The sequence below is a fragment of the Aquarana catesbeiana genome, linkage group LG03, assembly GCF_042186555.1.
Source record: "Aquarana catesbeiana isolate 2022-GZ linkage group LG03, ASM4218655v1, whole genome shotgun sequence".
Taxonomy (NCBI): Eukaryota; Metazoa; Chordata; class Amphibia; order Anura; family Ranidae; genus Aquarana; species Aquarana catesbeiana.
In genome coordinates, this window is record NC_133326.1 from 573701456 (window position 1) to 573721777 (window position 20322).

At 43.2% G+C, this 20322-nt stretch overlaps 1 protein-coding gene across 1 annotated transcript in view; it reads left to right on the top strand.

Moving 5' to 3' along the window:
• KIAA0930 (KIAA0930 ortholog) overlaps nucleotides 1-8791 on the top strand; it is a 28529-nt gene extending 19738 nt beyond the window's left edge. The window contains exons 6-9 of the mRNA XM_073621920.1: nucleotides 961-1155; nucleotides 1976-2141; nucleotides 5079-5234; nucleotides 7941-8791. Coding sequence (XP_073478021.1) covers nucleotides 961-1155; nucleotides 1976-2141; nucleotides 5079-5234; nucleotides 7941-7981 — 558 coding nt within the window. The 3' untranslated portion in view covers nucleotides 7982-8791. The remainder of the gene's footprint in view (nucleotides 1-960; nucleotides 1156-1975; nucleotides 2142-5078; nucleotides 5235-7940) is intronic.
• The last annotated feature ends 11531 nt before the right edge of the window (nucleotides 8792-20322 follow it).

Here is a 20322-nt window from a genome sequence, read left to right on the forward strand (position 1 = left end):
TATAATGGCTCTGACAGGCTGAAATGTTTTTCATTTTCATTTGAACCCATTTTTTTTTTTTTTTGTTCTTTTTTTCCTTTCACCGCTTCTTGTTTTTCTGTGTTATTTTCTTTACTTTTTGTTCTCCTTGTTTTATTGAAAATACTATAGTAGGCAACATGAAAGTAGTAATCGCATTTATATAAGCTACATTATAAAGTCTGTATTTAAATTTTCCCTGTAACTATATGTTGACTTTTATATAACTTATATGGAATGTATATATACATATTTGTATTAAAAATGCTTGTTACGTTTGATATAATAAAAACCTTTTTTGATTAAAAAAAAAAAAGAGAGCTTAGACTTTGGGGAAGGAGAGGCAGCAAAAAAGCCAGTCGGTTGTGCAGTGCAAGGAACATGCTGATAGGAGAAGAGAGTGGAATGAAAGGTGAACTGTGTGCTGCTTTTCCTTTCACTGTCCAGTCCACAGGCTGCGTGATGACAAAACCTGTAAGTGTGACTTATGGCAGGGAAAAAGCAGGTCTCTTGTATTGCCTGTGCTGTGTGGGACGAGCTATGTAAATCTGGATGGAAAGAAAAAATACTGTGGCAGGTAAAACTGTCTCCATATATTTCATATGTGTATCTAATTTTTTGCTTGTATTTTGTGTGTGTGTGTGTGTGTATCTATATCTCCTGTATTAGCTTGTTATTGAAAGGTGCTGTTTCTTTCGAAAACACATTCTTAGTTCTGACACTCAGAGACATTTTAGCCCCCAGAGGAATTCATTTTGTTTTGGACCGTAAATGATTTCCTACTTTAAAGTAGGTGGTACGGGTGCCTTTTGCTACCTGTACTGCTCTGTCACTGGAAGGATTCTTTGTAGCAGTCTGACATGGACAGGCTTGTTATAGCTGCAGGAGGGCTGCTATGTGTTTATTGACCTGGTGACTGGTCTCATTATCTGTTTCTCACAGGTCAGTATGGCAGCCAAGATGGCTCAGAAGATGTCCTTTGGCTTCTACAAATATAACAACATGGAGTTTGTGCGGATGAAGGGACCGCAAGGCAAAGGTCATGCGGAGATGGCTGTGAGCAGGGTGTCCACAGGAGACACGTCGCCGTACGGTACAGAGGAGGACTCCAACCCGGGGTCACCACTGCATGAGAGAGTGAGTATGAGAGCAGTCTGTACACTGTGGGGCAGATGTGAGAACAGAGTTGAACAAAAGATGTAAACTTTCACTGCAGATATGATGCATTATTGGTTGTCCTATACTGCTTCACCACAAGATCTTCTGTAGTAAAACTACCGCTAATTCTAAATCGATTGAATAAAGGTTTTTGAAGTATGGCCTCTCCTATCTTTATTTACATAAAAGCAAACCCTGACACTTTTCCCTTTTGGGCAAAGTGACAGAATGTCATGAATAGCCCATATCCTCTCCTTCTACGAATCCTTGCTTTCTCCAGCCTCCCCGTTGCCATGTTCACCTGCTACAGACCTAAGCGGAAAGCCCTGTGTGAGCTTTGTGTTCAAGCCTACACAGGTCTAAGAAACATCCACCCATGTTAAAGTGCTTGGACCTGATGATTCGCCAATCCATGAAATAGCACATCTCTGGGGAGAACATATTTATTCTCTGTATCCAGAAGTACATGGCAGCTCCAAGGGCCCGGGCAGGTGAACAGAACAGCAGGGTAGAACAGCACAGGTGAGTATCGGAGGCAGGTGAAAAGGGCCATCAAGGAAAGCCAAAATGGGCAAACGACAACCGTACTATTAGCTCCATCCACGGTGGTTCTTTTGTGCATTACCCATAATAACCAGTCAGATTCTACCTTTTAATTCTTCAAGTCTATTAGAAAATAAAAGGTCCAATTGGTAGATGTGGGCAATGCCAGTTGATACAGTTCTTTCCTCGAACACTTTGTAATCAGAGGCCTGCTGTAAATTATATTGCTGACCAGTTGTATTCTTTGTCCCGTCAGGTGACGTCATTTAGCACTCCGCCCACTCCAGAGCGCAACAACCGTCCATCCTTCTTTTCTCCGTCCCTTAAGAGGAAAGTGCCCAGGAACAGAATAGCAGAGATGAAGAAGTCACACTCCGCAAATGACAGTGAGGAGTTTTTCCGGGACAGCGATGACGATGGAGGTAGGACATAGAAGACCATTTTCACCGTTTGTATGCATAACTGCTGCTTTTGACACTGGGCCCTATATTGCACTCCAGAATTCTTTAGTAGTTGTCAGATTTCATAATGCCATGTACACAGTCAAGACATCCAGTGCCTGAAGCAGCAAAGCAACCCCAAAACACCAGTCAACCTCCACCATGTGTGACTGTTCTTTTCTTTAAAGGCCTCAATTCTTTTTCTGAAAACAATAGAAATTGGTAGTAAACAAAAAGCTGTAGTTTTGTTTAGTCTGTCCACAGCACATTCTCTCAAAAGGATTTTGGCTTCCTCAGTTAAGTTTTGGCAAACTCCAATCTGTTTTTTTTATGTTTCTGTGTCAGCAGAGGGGGCCTACCATAGCGTCCCTTTTCATTCAGATGGCGACGTATAGTTTGAGGTGACACAGTTGTACCCTGTGCCTGAAGGTCAGCTTAAACTTGTCTGGAAGTTGATCGAAGTTTTTTTTATCCACTATTCGAACATTCCTTTGTTGCCATCTTTGATCAATTTTTCTCTTTCGTCCACGTCCAGGGATGTTAGCTACAGTTCCACGGGCTGTAAACTTTTTGACAATGTTGCGCATAGTGGATACAGGAACATTAAGATTTCTGGAGATGGACTTGTAACCTTGAGGATTGTCCAAGCTTTTCCACAATTTTTGTGCTCAAATCCTCAGACAATTTTTTGCTGCTCTTTCTCTTTTCCATGCTCCGTGTGGCACACAGAGACACACAACAGAAAGGTTGAGTACATTTTTTCCCTTTTTTTACTGGTTGTCGGTGTGATTTACATATTGTCAGCACCTGTTAATTGATACAGGTGAGTTTAATTACAAATTACAGGAGCATCACAAACTTGGAATGCCAATCATTTTGCCCAGTCCATTTTTTTGGAGTTTTGCGTGTAATGTGTCAGATTTGGCTTTTTGTTTCTCCACTTTTTGTTATACCAATACAAACAAAAGAAATAAACATGAGAATGCCAAAACATTTGTACATACATACATACATATACACATACAGTATCTCACAAAAGTGAGTACACCACTCACATTTTTGTAAATATTTGATTCCATCTGACAACACTGAAGAAATTACACTTTGCTACAATGTAAAGTAGTGAGTGTACAGCTTGTATAATAATGTAGATTTGCTGTCCCCTCAAAATAACTCAACACACAGACATTAATGTCTAAACCGCATCATCTTTAGAAGAGGCTTCCTTCTGGGATGGCAGCCATGGAGACCAATTTTATGCAGTGTGCGGTGTATGTTCTGAGCACTGACAGGCTGACCCCCCACCCCTTCAACCTTTGCTGCAATGCTGGTAGCACTCACACGTCTATTTCCCAAAGACAACCTCTGGATATGATGCGGAGCACGTGCATTCAACTTCTTTGGTCGACCATGGTGAGGTCTGTTCTGAGTGGAACCTGTCCTGTTAAACCGCTGTATGGTCTTGGCCACCATGCTGCAGCTCAGTTTCAGGGTCTTGGCAATCTTCTTATAGCCTAGGCCAGCTTTATGTAGAGCAACAATTCTTTTTTTCAGTTCCTCAGAGTTCTTTACCATGAGGTGCCATGTTGAACTTCCAGTGACCAGTATGAGAGAGTAAGAGTGATAACGCCAAATTTGACACACCTGCTCCCCATTCACACCTGAGACCTTGTAACCCTAATGAGTCACATGACACCGGGAAGGGAAAATGGCTATTTGGGCTCAATTTGGACATTTTCACTTAGGGGTGTTTTTTACTTTTGTTTCCAGTGGTTTATACATTAATGGCTGTGTGTTGAGTTGTTTTGAAGGGACAGCAAATTTACACTGTTACACAAGCTGTACACTCACTACTTTACATTGTAGCAAAGTGTCATTTCTTCAGTGTTGTCACATGAAAAGGTATGATAAAATGTTTACAAAAATGTGAGGGGTGTACTCACTTTTACCTGCCAAAGGATTTGGTCGTTTATCCAGTCCTGAGATTTACAAAGCTTCACCACACAGCACTGCTAAAAGGATGACACCACTTTCTCTGTGATAGACTGCAGAAGGGATACAGTAGTGTTCTTCTTTTTTTTTTTTTTTTTTTTTTTTTTTACCCCTTCCTGCTTACTGGATAGTGAAAGAGAAGTGGGACCTTGATGAGGGCATCCCCCTTCTTTCTCCTCCTATCAGCATATTCTGCACCTGAATGGCTTCCAGTCCTGCCTTTCTCTTTCACAGTTGAGCTCTGCTGTACAGGATATTGCAAATTCAGGTACTTGGACTGCATTTAAAGAAGTATATTTTATTATATATTTACGATTACAGAGCTTCAATAATTGATATCTACCTGACATTCAGTTTGAAAGTGTTTTTGTATAACCAAGTAGTTTTTGTAAGTGTAGGATATTGTTAGAACTTGATTTGTGCAAATGAAGGGAAAATCCCTTCAATTTGTAGAGGTTTACTTTCAGTTCCTGTCACATCTCCCAAGAGAGAAGGTTCCAATGGGAGATGGACAGAAAAAATTAACTGACACGATTTTAAACTTGAGTCCCAGAAGCCGTTTTTCATGCAAAAATGGATCGTTTGTCTGTTTTAAATCCGTTTTTCGTTTGATTCGTTTTTTTTAACAGAATAAAAATAGGGCTTTTATCTGTTCCCAAAAACAGATGTTGACAGATGCAGATGTAAATGGATAATCATCCATTTTTCCATAGAGGTGCATGGATGTCCGTTTTTCATCCGTCAACGGATGGATGAAAAATGGACAAACAGTACGCATGTGTGAAAGGGGCCTAAGTGATTGTATCAGCAGCTGAAACTGCTTAAAAACTGAGTTTAATATCATTCTAATAAAAGAAAATGCAGCCAAACTCCTGTACATTCCCATAGGTGCTTCTGTATATAACCGTGCTGTACGTCATTCCACAGATATAAACAATGTAACAAACCTGCGGTCTCGCTCCCTCTCTGGAACGGGAAGATCATTGGTGGGGTCATGGCTGAAGCTGAACAGAACCGACGAGAACTTCCTTCTCTATGCACACCTGACCTATGTCACCCTGCCACTGCAGCGCATCCTGTCTGGTAAATCCCTGACCATTCAAAGTTTATTATTTATTACTTGTTCATCTTTTTCTAATATTTGGGATTGGAGACGTAAACATTAAAGTGACACGTTTGACAGAACCTAAAGGGTTTTTAAAACCAATAACAAAAACTGATAGCATTGCAAACATAGTTTTAACAGTCCTTAGACATGGTGCCTGCATTAGTTCCTTCACTTTTTTGCTTTTATTTTAACCTGGTAATTCTGCCATTTAAGATCTTTCCTGTCCTATGTAGTCCCAACACACTCCCTTTCCTAGGGTGACAATGCTACTCAGTATGGTTGTCACCCTAGCAAAGGGAAAATTAACAGAATATAACTGGTGTGCTTGGAGCCTACTACGGTGCCAACATCCCAGAAATAGTTTATCCAACAAATTGTTTCATGGGTGTATGGGACTTTCCCACCACCAAATATGTTTAAAAGGCAGAAAATATATATTAAACCATTTTATTACAGAACATAAAACCATATCTCAAAACATACACTGAATGTTAGACCATAGGGGAATAGGACCCCATAAACTCTCAGTTCAGGTGTAACAGTCTTGATGTAGAAACTGTCTGACACGTTTTGAGTATCGCTCTTCATCAGGGTAAAGCGCACACCTGGAAATGCATGGAGAGGTTAGCATTTGCAAACCTATAGATGAGAGTTAAAACAAGAAGTCTGGTGGTGTGGTTATGCGATCCCATGGTAATAGGGTCCCAAAAGGATGCAACTTTCCTGGTAATGGAGTATTGCGGCTGGCCATGCTCTTGGGTGGGGCCCATTTTGGGCTGCAGTTAAGATCTCTTAGCTGTCCTGTGATCTCTGCATCTACAGCTGTCCCCTTTCCTTATGGGGACACTATTGCCATCTATCTGTAGGGGGAGGATTCTTTTACTGACCGTATATATATTACCATGGGATCGCATAACCACACCACCAGACTTATTGTTTTAACTCTCATCTATAGGTTTGCAAATGCTAACCTAACACACACACAAGACATGCTGGTAGGTTAATTGGATCCTGTCTGAATTGTCCCTAGTATGTATATACTGTATGTGAGTTAGGGACCTTAAATTGTAAGCTCCTTAAGGGCAGGGACTGATGTCAATGTACAATATATATGTAAAGTGCTGCGTAAATTGACAGCGCTATAGAAGTACCTGTAATAAATGTAAGGAACATCCTTCCCACTGATTATTGTACTGTGAGCTGCAGATATAGTAACTATTAACAGAGGTTCCTCCATGTTAAAAGGTTGGGAGAGGCTCCTCTAGAACAGTGGTTCTCAACCTCAGTCCTCAAGTACCCCCAACGGGCCATGTTTTGGGAACTTCCCTTAGATCAAATAGCTCTTATCGATACCATGTCATTGATATTGATTTAAAGCAGCTGTGCAAAGTAAAGGAAAACATGGCCCGTTGGGGGTACGAGGGCTGAAGTTGAGAAGCACTGCTCTAGAAGGCTCTGCATCCCCGACCCCTCCCCATGCAACAGCAGATCTCCGTATCGGTAATCTATTGATCGTTGATTACAGAGGTGAGCCATAAATCACTATTGGAAGTGTTTCTCTTGCTGCAAAGTAGAGCTGTATCTGTTTCCCCTGACCCTATCCAGGACCCTCACAAAGAAGATTTTTTTTTTTTTAACAAAAATGTTAAATTAAAGAAATACAAAGACTGTTACAAACAAGTTTTGTATTGTAGGAGCAAGGCTTTTAAGTTTCTAAAATTCCTTAATACCAATGTTGAAACAGAAAAACTAGAAATAAATTAATTATATAAAAATGATAATAAAATAAACACCTAAAAAAAAACCATTAAAAATCCCTTCAAGTGGTAGTAAACCCACTTTTTTTCATCTTTTACCTACAAGTAAGCCTGTATAAGGCTTACCTGTAGGTACTGTGAATACTGTGAATATCTCCTAAACCTGCACTGTTTAGGAGATATTCAGAGTGCATGCAGCCGATGACATCACCGCCCTCTGAAGGTCCAGCATACCGTGCCAGACCCTCAGAGCCCACACCATAAACGGCGGAGTGATGTCATGGGAACCCCCTCCGGCCACTTATGTAGGTGGAGGGATGCGAACCCGAAAGGTAGACCATGATGGAAACCCTGTCACCGGTGATAGCGCGACGCTGGTGGGCTTTGTTTAAAGGGAAGTCTTTCATAATGTGCTAGAACACAATGCATACTAGCACATTAAGACATTGCCTTGCAGGGGATTTTTTTCTCTTTAACTTTCTTTTAAAAAACCAAAAGTCATCCAGAGTATTAAACCTGATTATTTTAAAGTTCTGGGAAATTATTTGGCCTGTCCTCCCCCCCCCCCCCCCCCTTTTTTTTTTTTTTAATTGGAAAAGGGTTTCCACTGCAAGCTCTTTCCTGTCTCCACAGAAAGAGGGGTGTCTCAGTTTTGGTAAGACCAGAATGAAACATACCTCCAGAAGCTTCAATCTGCAGCTCTTTTGAGCAATAAGAAAAAGGAGGCTACATATCAGATTTCAGGGAAAACGACTTTCACGCCACATGTGAGGAGATTCCTGGAATCTGGCTGCTGCAGTGCAGTAAAGCGTTTACAATGTTTGCCATATATTTAGGAGTGATTGGTTGCACTTGTTGACTGGAATTACCTAAACCAAAACCAGAACAGCTGTGTGTGCTTATACTTTTTTCCTCTCTTTGCAGATATCTTGGAGGTGAGACAAAAGCCAATCCTGATGTCATAGCAGAAAAAGTTGTCGCTGCCATCGGAAAACTGAAACTTCACTGCCAAAGTGCCTCCTTGACCTGCAGTGGTTTCCTTTGATAACACTACCACCTAGTGTCTGTAAGCAGAAATGCACCGGGCGTAATAAATGAAATTGACTGTTGTCCAGGATGACTACCCCACCCTGGTCCCTGCAGCAAGAAGAGGGTTAAAATTAATAATAAAAAAACAAACTACCAGCCAATCTAAAGTGCCTCTCTAACCCTTCCCAGGCTTACATCACAGTGTTCTGGTCAGAGACTTGATAAAAAGGGGCTGTGTTCAAAACTAGCAGGCTTTACAAATAATTTGTTATATCCTACTTTTGATTGCAAGTGCAAAATGAACAAACAAAGGGACGGTGCACACACTGATGATGCTGTCCGCGCTTTGGTAAGCGATTCATTGAATGTTACGATGTGGGGCAATGGAACTATTATGTATTTTGGCGTCCGTGTTCCATGAGTAAGACAGAAATGCGTTATTTGTAAGCGAGGAATTTTAATAGCTCGCCATTGGAAGAAATTCTCTGTGTGTGTAAAAGCCTTTGTTTTCCTTTTTTATTTCGTGTTTGCACCAGAGTCTTTCCTATGTGTGTTTCTTTTTTTGTTTTTTATTTTTATTTTTGTTTTTGTTTTTTTTAACAGAAAAATTGTTCAATCCAAATTCTGTACCTGTTGAGTAACCTCTGCCCATTTTATTTATTAATTTTCATCTCTTTTTGTAAAGAAAAAAAATGAAATAACATGTACACTATGAGGGAAAACTAAAAGAATGGTGTCCTCTGAAACTTCTACTAGACCTGAATTATTTATTTTATTTTTTTTTATTTGTAATTTGTAAGCGAGTTAAAAGGTCAATATAACTGTTGCTTTTTGAAAAACCCTGTTAAAGAATCTTTATTGAGATAGACTTTTGTGTATGTATTAACAGACAATGACATTTCTCTTCGCTTCTGGTAGCCAAAAGGAGTGGCGGAGGAGTGAATGGGGCGTGTGCACTCCTGAAGTGCGTATACGAAAGTGACCCTGCTCTGGGCCCTCAAATATTCTGGCCCCTCCACTCTGGCTTTTTGTTTCTATCAAATATGTGATCAATTTTATTAATTACAGCATATCCCCCACAAGAGGGGGGTGCAGGATGGGCTGCGTTCAATAAAGTCGATTAAACACATGTCAATAAAGGAAACTTGCGGTATTGCCCCACATGGCAAAACCCCCATCAGGTTGAGCTCACAGTGCCCACCCAATACATTTTAGAAAACTCTTATTGAGCACATTTGTTGCTGAAAATCTTCCCCTCTTCCTCGCAAGGAGACCTAATTGTTGGTGGGACAAACCTAACATAGATACTATTACAATAGCCTGTAGGGGTGTTATGAATCAAGATGCTGAGTTTTATTTATGAACAGACTGTTGTGGACCCTGACGTCCCATTTCAGGTTTATTAAAAGTATGATGTTAAAGTTAAAAGCAGTATTGTAAGTTGGGCTCCCTCTGGTGTCTACATGTACCTGTCAAATTGTTCTGAAATACCCCTAAACCTGTTAGTCCAGGTGGCCTTTATACCGACATAAAGCATACAAGTCAATGGTTGTTTTCCAGCCTCCTGGTTATTAAACTAACTGTTCATAATAATGACCCAAAGGACAGGAGGGGGCAGGCGAGCCACCTACCAGCTCCAAATTTGCATTCTAGGCTCCCAGATTGCTTGGGAAAATTAAACAGAAAAAGAAAAACCTTTGCAGAAAATTTTTGCAATACATATACATTTCTCATTCGCTCATTGACAGACAGGCTCTTCTTTATTCAGAACCATAGGGTTATATCGCCCCTTACAGGAGTAGGACACTAGGCAGAAAAAAGACTTGGCTACGCCCATGGGCAGTCCTAGGTGATATACACCCCCCTCTCTGCTATAGGCCTTCAGTTTTTTTTTTTTTTTTTTTCTGCCTAGTCAGGAGTAAGGACCTAGTTCCCTACTGGGATCTCTTGTCCTGGCATTTTTTTTTTTTTAGTTGTTGTTTTTCCTGGATTTTTCCAGTGAGATCTACAATCAACTGCCGGGCTGGGCGACGGGCTGGAAATTTGATCCAGTGGTCACCCCAGTCTGGCCAGCGAGTGCGTGCAGACCGCAGCTAAGCGCTAGGTTGGCCGTGACATAGCACCATTGGACGGGGGCTGGCTCTGCGAGTTAAACATCTCGGGAGGTAGCATACGACCGGGTCTCGGCTCGAGTCGCAGCGTCCCTCATGGCCGACAGCCCCCCCACTTCGGTGGCAAGGAGGTTCTGTCCTGAGCGGTGCCCGTTTTGTCCTGGTATGGTGAGTAAATGTCCCCCTCTCCTCTTAGGGGGTTTTTGTGGCGGACGCGGGCCCCTCCCCGGGTGGGTCAGTCGGTCCTGCGGGTCCCCGCTGTCCCTGCACCCTCTTTTCCTGGCCCTGGAGGTCCCTTGGTAACCCCCCTTCCCCCTCCCCCCCCTCAATATGGGGTAGTGTGCCTGTGGTGGGTCCTGGGGGACGGGGTTGAGTACTGGTGGGCTGGGGGTGCGCGCCGCCTAGGTGCGGTGTTTACCGGGGGGGGGGGGGAGGCACTGGGTCTGTTGCCCGGATCCTCTCTCTCTTACGTTCTCATCCTAGAAGGGTACAGGGTTTTCCTGCATCTGTGGTAGTCTGTGGCCATTTTGCCGTAGCCAGCATCCTTTTCCCTAGTGCCTGATGACTTCCTATGGCCGGCGGCCATGTTTGTGTAGCTTGGCGGCCATGATATGGTGGATTGTGGATTTTGGCTCAGGCAATGGCGGCCATTAATGTGTAGCCCAGGACACCGTTTTTTGGCAGGCTGAAGCCCCTCCTTTTAACCAGATGCTGACTCCTGTGTTTTCTTCCCCCTTGGACGCCACATCTGTGCAGGTCTACATCTGAGGCAGCCAGCGCTACGCTGGTGGGGTGGTGAATCTGGGGGATCCCTCCTCTCTCTGCTGCAGGCTGTGGGGTGTCCTGGTGGTCCGGTATCTCTACCGGTGTGGGGGGTGTCCCATTGTAGTGGTCACTATTGGTGTGGGGCTCTCTTTTTTTTTTTTTTTTTCTGTTGACTCACTGACAGCGGCCCTGCAGTCCTTTGTGTCGTGGGTGGAGGTGGCTCTTGGGCGGCACACTAGCAAGAAGCGTCCCCTGCTTCATCTGTCTCGCCAAATCCTGAATCTGATTTGGCCCACCCCGTCTGCGGCTGCGTTCCTACATCTTTCGGACAGTGAGGATGATTCCTCTGCCCCAGTGGCTGTGCACGAGAAAGTGCTGGTGGATGTACTGATTGCTTCTGTGCGGGAAACTTTAAAAATGGAGGATGCAGCCACGGCTGCGGTGGAGGTGCCGGTCCTCTTTGGCACCCAAAAGCCGCCTCACACATCAAAAGTTTTCCATTATCACTTCTTTTTTGACAAGTTTGTCTATAAAGAATGGGCGCGTCCAAAACGCCCTTTTGTGATCCCAAAGTGTTTCGCTGTGCGTTATCCCTTTGAGGAAAGTCTGCTCAAAAAATGGACAACTCCACCTGTGGTGGATCCCCCGGTTTCTCGGTTGAACAAAACCACTATGATTCCAGTTGAAGACTCTCCGGCCTTTAAGGACCTGGCTGATAGGAAGGCAGAGTTTCTGAGCCGCACTATGTTCTCTATTGCGGGTTCAGCGCTTTGACCGTTTTTGGCTATTGCTCTGGTGTCACAAACGCTGACAGAATGGGCGAAGCTGTTGACATGACCTGGGAGGTGACCAGTTTCCTCCTGCCTTCACGAAATTAGCGGACCAACTGGTCCAGGGGCTGCAGTTTGTCTGCGATGCCTCTTTGGACGCAGCTCCCTTGCTTTCTAAGCCATCTGAGCGGTAGTGCTTCGACGGGTGTTGTGGCTGAAGTGTTGGACTGTGGACCAGGCCTCTAAAAAGGCCCTAGCTGAAAAGGCAGATCAGGGGCCACTCTGGAACCTCAGTCATCAAGTATTGGACCAAGAGGAGTGGTTCCTCTATCAGGAGGCATTTCAACAGATCAGTCTACGCTGGACATCTCCAAAGGTAGATCTGATGGCATCCCGAATCAACAGGAAGGTGCAGAGGTTTGTGGCCAGGTCTCGGGACCCTCTGGCGGACGCCTCAGACACTCTGGTCGCTCCATGGGGCCAGTATCATCTGATCTATGCCTTTCCTCCTCTCAGGCTTCTGCCGCAGCTGTTGTACAGGATCGAAGCTGAAGGGATTCCGGTCATTCTAGTGGCCCCAGACTAGCCTCGTCGGTCCTGGTACGCCAACCTGGTGCATCTGGTCACAGACACCCCCTGGTGGCTGCCTCTCGGGGAAGATCTGCTATGCCAAGGGACAATCTTCCACCCTGCTTTACCGTTGCTGGCTTTAACAGCCTGGCTATTGAAAGCCAGGAGTTGAAGGATAGGGACTTATCTGCGTTGGTGATTCCGATGCTGCTCAAAGCTAGAAAGTTTACTTCTAGGAAAGTATATTATCAGACGTGGTAAGCGTACGTTTCATGGTGTGAGTCAGTGGGGTTTTACCCACGTTCCTTTTTCGGTGACTTGGATTTTGACTTTTCTTCAGAGGGGCATTGAAAATAATTTTTGGCCTTGAGTACTGTCAAGGACCAGGTGTCAGCCTTGGCGGGTTTTTTCCAGCGCTCCCTGGCTTCGCATTCCGTGGTGCGTACCTTCATTCAGGGAGTGCGACATGTGGTTCCACCAGTGCGATCTCCCTTGCCACCGTGGAACTTGAATCTTGTACTTTTGGTTCTACAGAAGCCTCCGTTTGAAAATATTCAAGAAATTCCCTTGCTCACGCTATCACAGAAGGTGGCCTTCTTAGTGGCTATTACTTCTGCTTGCAGGGTGTCAGAGTTAGCAGCGCTATCCTGTCGCATGCCCTACTTGGTGATTCGTAGGGACAAGGTGATGCTTCGTCCTTGTCCTTCTTTCCTTCCAAAGGTTGTCTCTGATTTCCATTTAAATGAAGACATCGTGTTGTCTTCTCTGTGTCCCAGGCCGCAACATCCAAGGAAATTGGCCTTGCACACCTTAGATGTGGTACGGGCTGTCTGGGTGTATTTGGCAGCCACTGAGTCTTTTTGAAAGTCAGACTCCCTGTTCATGATCACGGATGGACCAAAGAAGGGGCTATCTGCTCCCTCGGCGACCATTTCTAGATGGATCAGGCAGACTGTGACTCAGGCCTATTCTATCAAGGGTCGGGTTCCTCCCTTCTTGGTGAAGGCTCCCTCGACTCAGGCGCTGAGTGCCTCCTGGGCCTTCCGTCATCAGGCGTCAGTAACACAAGTTTGGAAGGTGGCCACCTGGTCGTCGGTGCACTTTCACAAAATTTTACAAGGTGGATGTGCTGACATCTGCGGCTGCTTATTTTGGCCGCAAGGTTCTGCAGGCTGTGGTCTAGAGGTTTTTTGCTGGTCAGGTGGGCTCCAGGTTGTCTGCTTGGCCTGGTTTTTTTGTTGGCTGCCCCACCCCTCATGTTTGGCACTGTTTGGGACATCCCTATGGTTCTGAATAAAGAAGGCTGTGTCTGTCAATAAAAAAAAGAGAAAATAGGATTTTTGACTTACAGTAAAATCCGTTTCTCTGAGTTTATTGACAGACACAGCACCCGCCCCTCTATGGAGTTTTAATACTTCTGATACTGCTTGTTACATAACTGAAGGCGTGTAGCAGAGAGGGGGTGTATATCACCTAGGACTGCCCATGGGCGTAGCCAAGTCTTTTTTCGGTCTAGTGTCCTCCTGTAGGGGGCGATATAACCCTATGGTTCTGAATAATGAAGGCTGTGTCTGTCAATGAACTCTGAGAAACAGATTTTATGGTAAGTCAAAAATCCTATTTTCCCCATGTTTTATCTCTTAAACCACTTCAATACCAGGCAGGCACTTTCACCCTGTTTCCTGCCCAGGCCAAATTTCAGCACTGTCGCACTTCACCCAATATGTACCCATATGAATTTTTTTTCATTTTTTTCCCCATACAAATAGAACTTTCTTTTGATGGTATGTAATCACCACTGGGTTTTTAATATTTTTGCAAAGTAAACGAAAAAAAAGCAAAAATTTTTAAGAAAAACACATTTTAAAACATTGGTCTAAATTTATGAGGAAAAAATTATTTATTAGCAAACGGTATTCTGCTACATTTCTTTCGTGAATAACCCAAATCGGTATATATTAGTCTGTAGGAAAGTTATAGAGTCTACAAGCTATGGTGTGTGTGTGTGTGTGTGTATATGTATATGTATATGTATGTATGTATATATATATATGTGTGTGTGTATATACTGTATTAATCGGCGTATAACACGCACCCCAAGTTTAGGAGGGAATTTTGAGGGAAAAAACTTTTAGGAGAGAAGTTTAAGGAAAAAAACTTACATTTAAATGCCCATCAATGCAGCCTTGTCAGTGTCCATCTGCAGCCTTGCCCCTGTGTCATTTACTTGTCAGTACAAGTTTAAAAATGGCGCTGCGGTTCTCGGCGGCTCACGCGGGACTGCGAGAGCCGCCGAAAGGCTCACAATCGGCGGGGGATCAGCGTATAACACGCACCCACGATTTCCCCCTGATTTTAATGTGATAATATATATGTGTGTGTGTGTGTGTGTGTGTGTGTGTGTGTATATGTATATATATATATATATATATATATATATATATATATATATATATATATATATATATATATATATATATATATATATATATATATATATACACTCTCTCGAACAGGTGCCATTGAAATGAATGGGATTTTGCTTGTTGGGCGTTTTTTCTGCGTTTTTATGAGCTGAAAACGCTCAGATGTGAATGCAGCCACAGTGTTAGCACAATAACATTGTACTACTCTGGGTAAGTGATCAGGATGGTTTATTTTTATTTTTTTACACATGATTGCTTATACCAGTTAATTTCACTGTTATAAGCAACAATTTTTACTGAATGAAATTGATTCATTCAGTGTGGTGTTGTGATTCGGCCACAGCTAATCACTTGGTACAGATGGGCTGTAATTGGTCCTGTCTGTACCATGTGATCACTGTGACCAATCACAGCTAGCAACAGTAACTGTACACAATTAATGGAAGCCATCCATTGCTTACAATTGTCATGTGATCTGCTGGGATTAGTGATTGGTTACAGCGATCGCATGGTACCAGCATTGGCCCGGTACAGTGATCTGTCACCAGCTGTGTCCGGTGACAGATCATACCCATGGCGCATTTTTAGAAGGGCGTCCTGTGACGTCCACCCAGAACAACGTATGTCCCGCCTGCTCATTTGTCTATAGGCCAGGTGGGAACTTTAACCATTCTTGCGATATCAGCCACACATGCAGTGCATTGTTTTCAGGGGCTTGCTGACTTAGATCTGCATTATGAAAAGGAGCAGTAAACCATGACTAATATTTTGCACTGCACAACAGGAAGCACTTTTGTGTGCATCAAATGCCCTTGCAAACCCAGTTATTACCATAACATTGTGGTTCTGGACATATCCTGTGCAGACACAGCAGACCCCACCCACTACAGGCTGCCTGCAGAAAAGTACAGGGGGGGGTGGAGACAAGACCAGTCACCCTGCACAAGGAGAGAGCACAGCAGTGCTCACTGTGGTGCAAAACTTTGTTATTTCCATCAAAAGTTTCCAAAGAGACACCAGAATTTATCTGAAAAATCTCTAACCTTGTTCTGATTGCACTAAATTGTGGCCTCATCATTCAAACTGGCTCCCCAAGATGTTTACAAAATAAAGAAAGCTTGCAGAGAATTTTATTTTTTATTCATAAATTTCAGTTTTGCTGCAGCTGGTTCTATACACGTACAGATGCGCCACTTTACAGGCAGACTAAGGCACTATATTTAAAGGAATTTTTCATTTTTATTGGTTCACTTCAAGCATCATTAAAATCGCTGCTCCTTTAAAAACCGTCTTTAAAAAAAAATGTCAACATTCCAACAACTTTAGGATATTTTAATGACTGCAGGTGCTGGCAAATGTAACCATTTATAGTAATAGAATCGTTTCTGCACAATGTGATAACAAAGTGTAGCAAGGTCTCTGGCTTTGTCCAGTCTGAAAAATTTCCAGCCCAAAGATAGCTGACATCCTTCTGTATGTGGTGGGTTGTGAGGCATAGTGGGTGCAAGGTGGACAAAGTTATTGGGCGCCAGACACTTCTTGGATGTAAAAAAGGTTTTATTTCTCTTAACAGTCCTTTCTATATTTTTGGGGGAAAGCGGGTTAGGGCTAGGACACCCTTAAGTAGTTGTAGATTCAATTGGCAGACTCCGAGACTTCAATAGGAGGACAGCCGTGCAGGGAAAGGCCCCAGCAAGGCACCACAGCTGCACATGCAGGAATGCTGTCTCCTATGGCAACAGTCTTTAACAGTTCCTAACTCAAATGTAACAGTTCCTTTTGGCTTCACTACATCTGCTTCTTGTAGTTCTTCAACACAATGAGCTCCTGGTCTCTCACTAGACCCTCTGATTCACTGACTCCAAATCCCTTGAGCTCCTCCAATCTTTGCGGTGGTATCTCCCTCAGGCGTCACCCCCGCTTCCTTGCTGGGTCCCTAGCTTGGCACTCCAGATACTTCTCAAGCTTCACCCCTGCTGACTGGCTGGGTCCCTAGCTTGACACACAAGGCTGCTCTGCAAGCGTCACCTCCGCTGGTTGGGTCCCTAATTTGATCACTGCCTGAAGTTTCCCTATTTTCCACCGTGCCTGCTCGGTGAGAATGTTGCTCCGATGCTTGCTTCAGTTACTGTGGTCCCTGGTAATAAGGTAGTTGGTTTCTTTGTGGTGACAGCTTCCCTTCTACTTCCAACCACTGACAGGTTCTCCAGCTGGCAGAACCGTCACTTCTGGTTGGAATGCAAGCCGCAATCCCAACCCTGCGCTGCTCTCTTACTTCAGGATAGGTCCTCACACAGCCTAGCAGCCAGATGCCCCCAAATATATAGGTTCTCCCAGCAGGCCAAGGGATTCAAGAAAACCCCTGCCCATTGGCTAAGATGTCCCACATATCCATAACTTGACCTTGGGTTACCCTTCTCATGTCTAGTACCACTAAGTACCTGGCCACCTAGTGGTAGAAGAGAAAATTGCGACAAGGCTAAACTTAGGGAGAAATCAATGGATCTCTATCAATCAACCAGGATAACTACTCCTGGCAAGTAAATTTGTAAAGGAGCTCCCTGAATAAACTACAGGGTGCTACAAAAATTTATGCAAAACAATACTAATACTATTTTTAATTGATATGGATCTTAGACATCAATGTGGTGATTCCCCAAAGAGAAGGGGGAAAAATAGGAAGTGGGGAAAGAGACAAGGGAAAAAAGAGGGGGGGGGACAGGGAGACAGCTCTGACATGAGGAAGAAAATCCCTGCTTATACCAAGCTGGCCACCTCCACACAGATGCAGTGTAAGGCATGGTATGCCAACAATGGGGAAAGGTAGTCCTTTGCCCTCCCCTAGCCTTTTTTGGGAACAGCTTCCACATTATAGGTCTTCTTGAAGAAACCTCTTAACATGAACTGAAAGTATGCTAGATCTTCCACCCGGGCTCCATGACTGCTGTACGACTCTCCGCCTCACAGAGATCCTGTAATTAAACGCTTGTTATCTATAATTTTTTTTTTATTGCACACAAGTGCTCATGTCAATGCTGTCGGCTATTTTGTTTATTTCATATCTTTGTTTTGTGTTTAATTTGCAGCATCAACAGTTTGCACATAAAAGGAATTCATTACTTTTCAGGGATATGTAATTTATCAAGTAAAAGCAGTTCATTACTGTGTCTCATCTGTCTTCCAGCCTATAAATTTCATTTGTTTACAATTTCATTTTTAATTAGTTTCTGAAGCTTTAATCTTTTTGAGATCAACATCTAAAGCAAAGCAAACATGCTAGCACAGCGGCAAGCGTGTAAGTGTGTTGGCAGATGGCTGGTTTGAGTTTTGTCTTTCAGGCCTCATACAGATGGGTATTGTTTGTTACTTGTGCTTTGTGGCATACTGCGCTTTGTAAGAGCAACTAGTTCAACCAGTATAAATAAATAGGTGGAGGTGCCTTGCACATAAACTCTAGACTTTGATGGATGCTGAAGTAAGAAAATGAGACTTGACATGCCTGAGTTACCCTGGTGTTAAAGAAGAACTCTTGGCTCATAAACTGCTGTGTTGTAAAGAGTATTTATCATTAGTAACTTTTTCCATTCATGCCAAGTAATTTGTAACACTAAGGTATTTATTACCTGTCTCAGAGATTGCAATGTTCCCCTTGACAATGCCCTTATCTACATTTCCCTCCAGGACAGGACCAACTTTGTTTAGGCATCATCAAGGGTCACCATCTATTTCTTGGGCTGCGATGTTGGCTCAAAGATTACACAATTATGTACATTCTTGTTAAATTCCTAATATTATGAGCTCAGGTTTGTAAAGATTGAGTTTGAGGCAGTGGTGTGATATTCCCACTGATATGGATCAGGCAACTTAGCTCCAGAGCCTACCCCCTAGGGACACAGCTTATCCTTTCCCTGTCAGAGCCCATTAAATAACGCAGTGTTTCTATGGCTTTCCAGCATCATGCATCTTTTCTCAGATTTGCAAGGCTGCCACCTCGTCCTCTGTTCACATGTTCTCTAAATTCTACCATGTGGATGCTCAGGCCTCAGCTGATGCAAGCTTTGGCGGCTAGGTGCTTCAAGCCGTTACTTAAGTGTTCTTAAACCCTTGTTTTCCTGAGGGTCTGTTGGAAGTTCTGTTTGCTATGTTTGTTGCCCAGCCCCCAGCTTATTGTTTGGGTACATCTCATGGTTTATGAATATAAGTCCTGTACTATATAATTAAGATAATAGGAATTTTGACTTGCCTCTAAGTTCCTTTTCTTGGAATACGGTACAGAACACAGCCCCCCCCAGTGTTTTGATCACTAAAAAGCTGGCATCTTATGGAGTGGGCGGAGTAATACTAGTACACTCTAGGGCAGGGTTTCTTAACTAGGGTTCCTCCAGTGGTCACTAGGGGTTACTTGAGAAATTAGCAATTTCTGCATCTCAGAGAAGTTCCCACTGACACCATTGATCTTTTTAGCTATCTGTAGGGGGGAATTCTTCCCAAGGCTCACAAGTGTAAGGAGCATCCTTCCCACTGATTATCACACTAATTTATCATAAGTTGTAGATATAGTCTTTAGCAGGGGTTCCCTGAAACCAGAAAGTTAATTCAAGGGTTCTTTTTTGTTGAAAAGTTTGAGAAAGGCTGCTCTAGGGGCTGACCTAGCAAGTTTTGTTGTCCATGTCCAATCACTTAAGGGTAACCTGCAAATAACCCATGATCTATGAATACAAGCCCAGTGTCTTGTACTGTACTCCAAAATAAGGCGTTTTCAGGTTAGTCAAAATTCCTATTTTTTTTCCTCTATCTGTAAAATTAAATTCTTGGGAGTACATCATGGGCCACAGGAGAGTCCATGCTTAGACCAATAAGTTATGCTTCACTTCCAGGTGATTGGACACTGGCAAATAGCAAACCAACCATAACTGGCCAGCAAGCAATATAATGGAAGGGAGGGACCTGTGATGAACTCAAACAAATAGATTTGACCATTGGGATGTCCAAAAGCAAGCCCATGAGGGGTGGGCTAAAGTAAACAACAGCTAACTGGCCCAACGGAACCAATCTAGAGCAAAAAGTTGCATAAATAAACAGGCCCCTAGATTGCCATCTGTAGGACTTTCTGACTGAGGCCTAAACATCCAACTGGTAAAACGTAGAAAAATTATGAGAGAGGACCAGGTGGCTGCCTTACAGACCTGGGACACCGAGGCCTGGTGTTGAAAAACTCATTAAGCATCAACACCTCTGATGGAATTGGCCTTTACAGGATAGGGAGGAACCCTACATTTTAGGTCATATGCCTCAGCAATGATTTGTTGAATCCACCTAGCAATTGTAGATCTAGGGGCAGCCCGTCTCTATCAGATAACTTACGTGAACAAGGCATCAGATTATGAATCAAGCCGCCATTACTAATAAAAAAAAAAAAAATTCCATAAATCTATCCCATAGTTTGTAGACGTTATAACGTTTGTGCAAACCAATCAATCTACACTTATTGGGACTTTTTTTAACCAAAAGCATGTAGCAGAATACATGTTGGCCTAAATTGATGAAGAAATGTGATTTTTGAATTTTTTTTTTTTTATTGGATGTGTTTTATAACAGAAAGTAAAAAATATTTATTTTTCAAAATTGTCTGTCT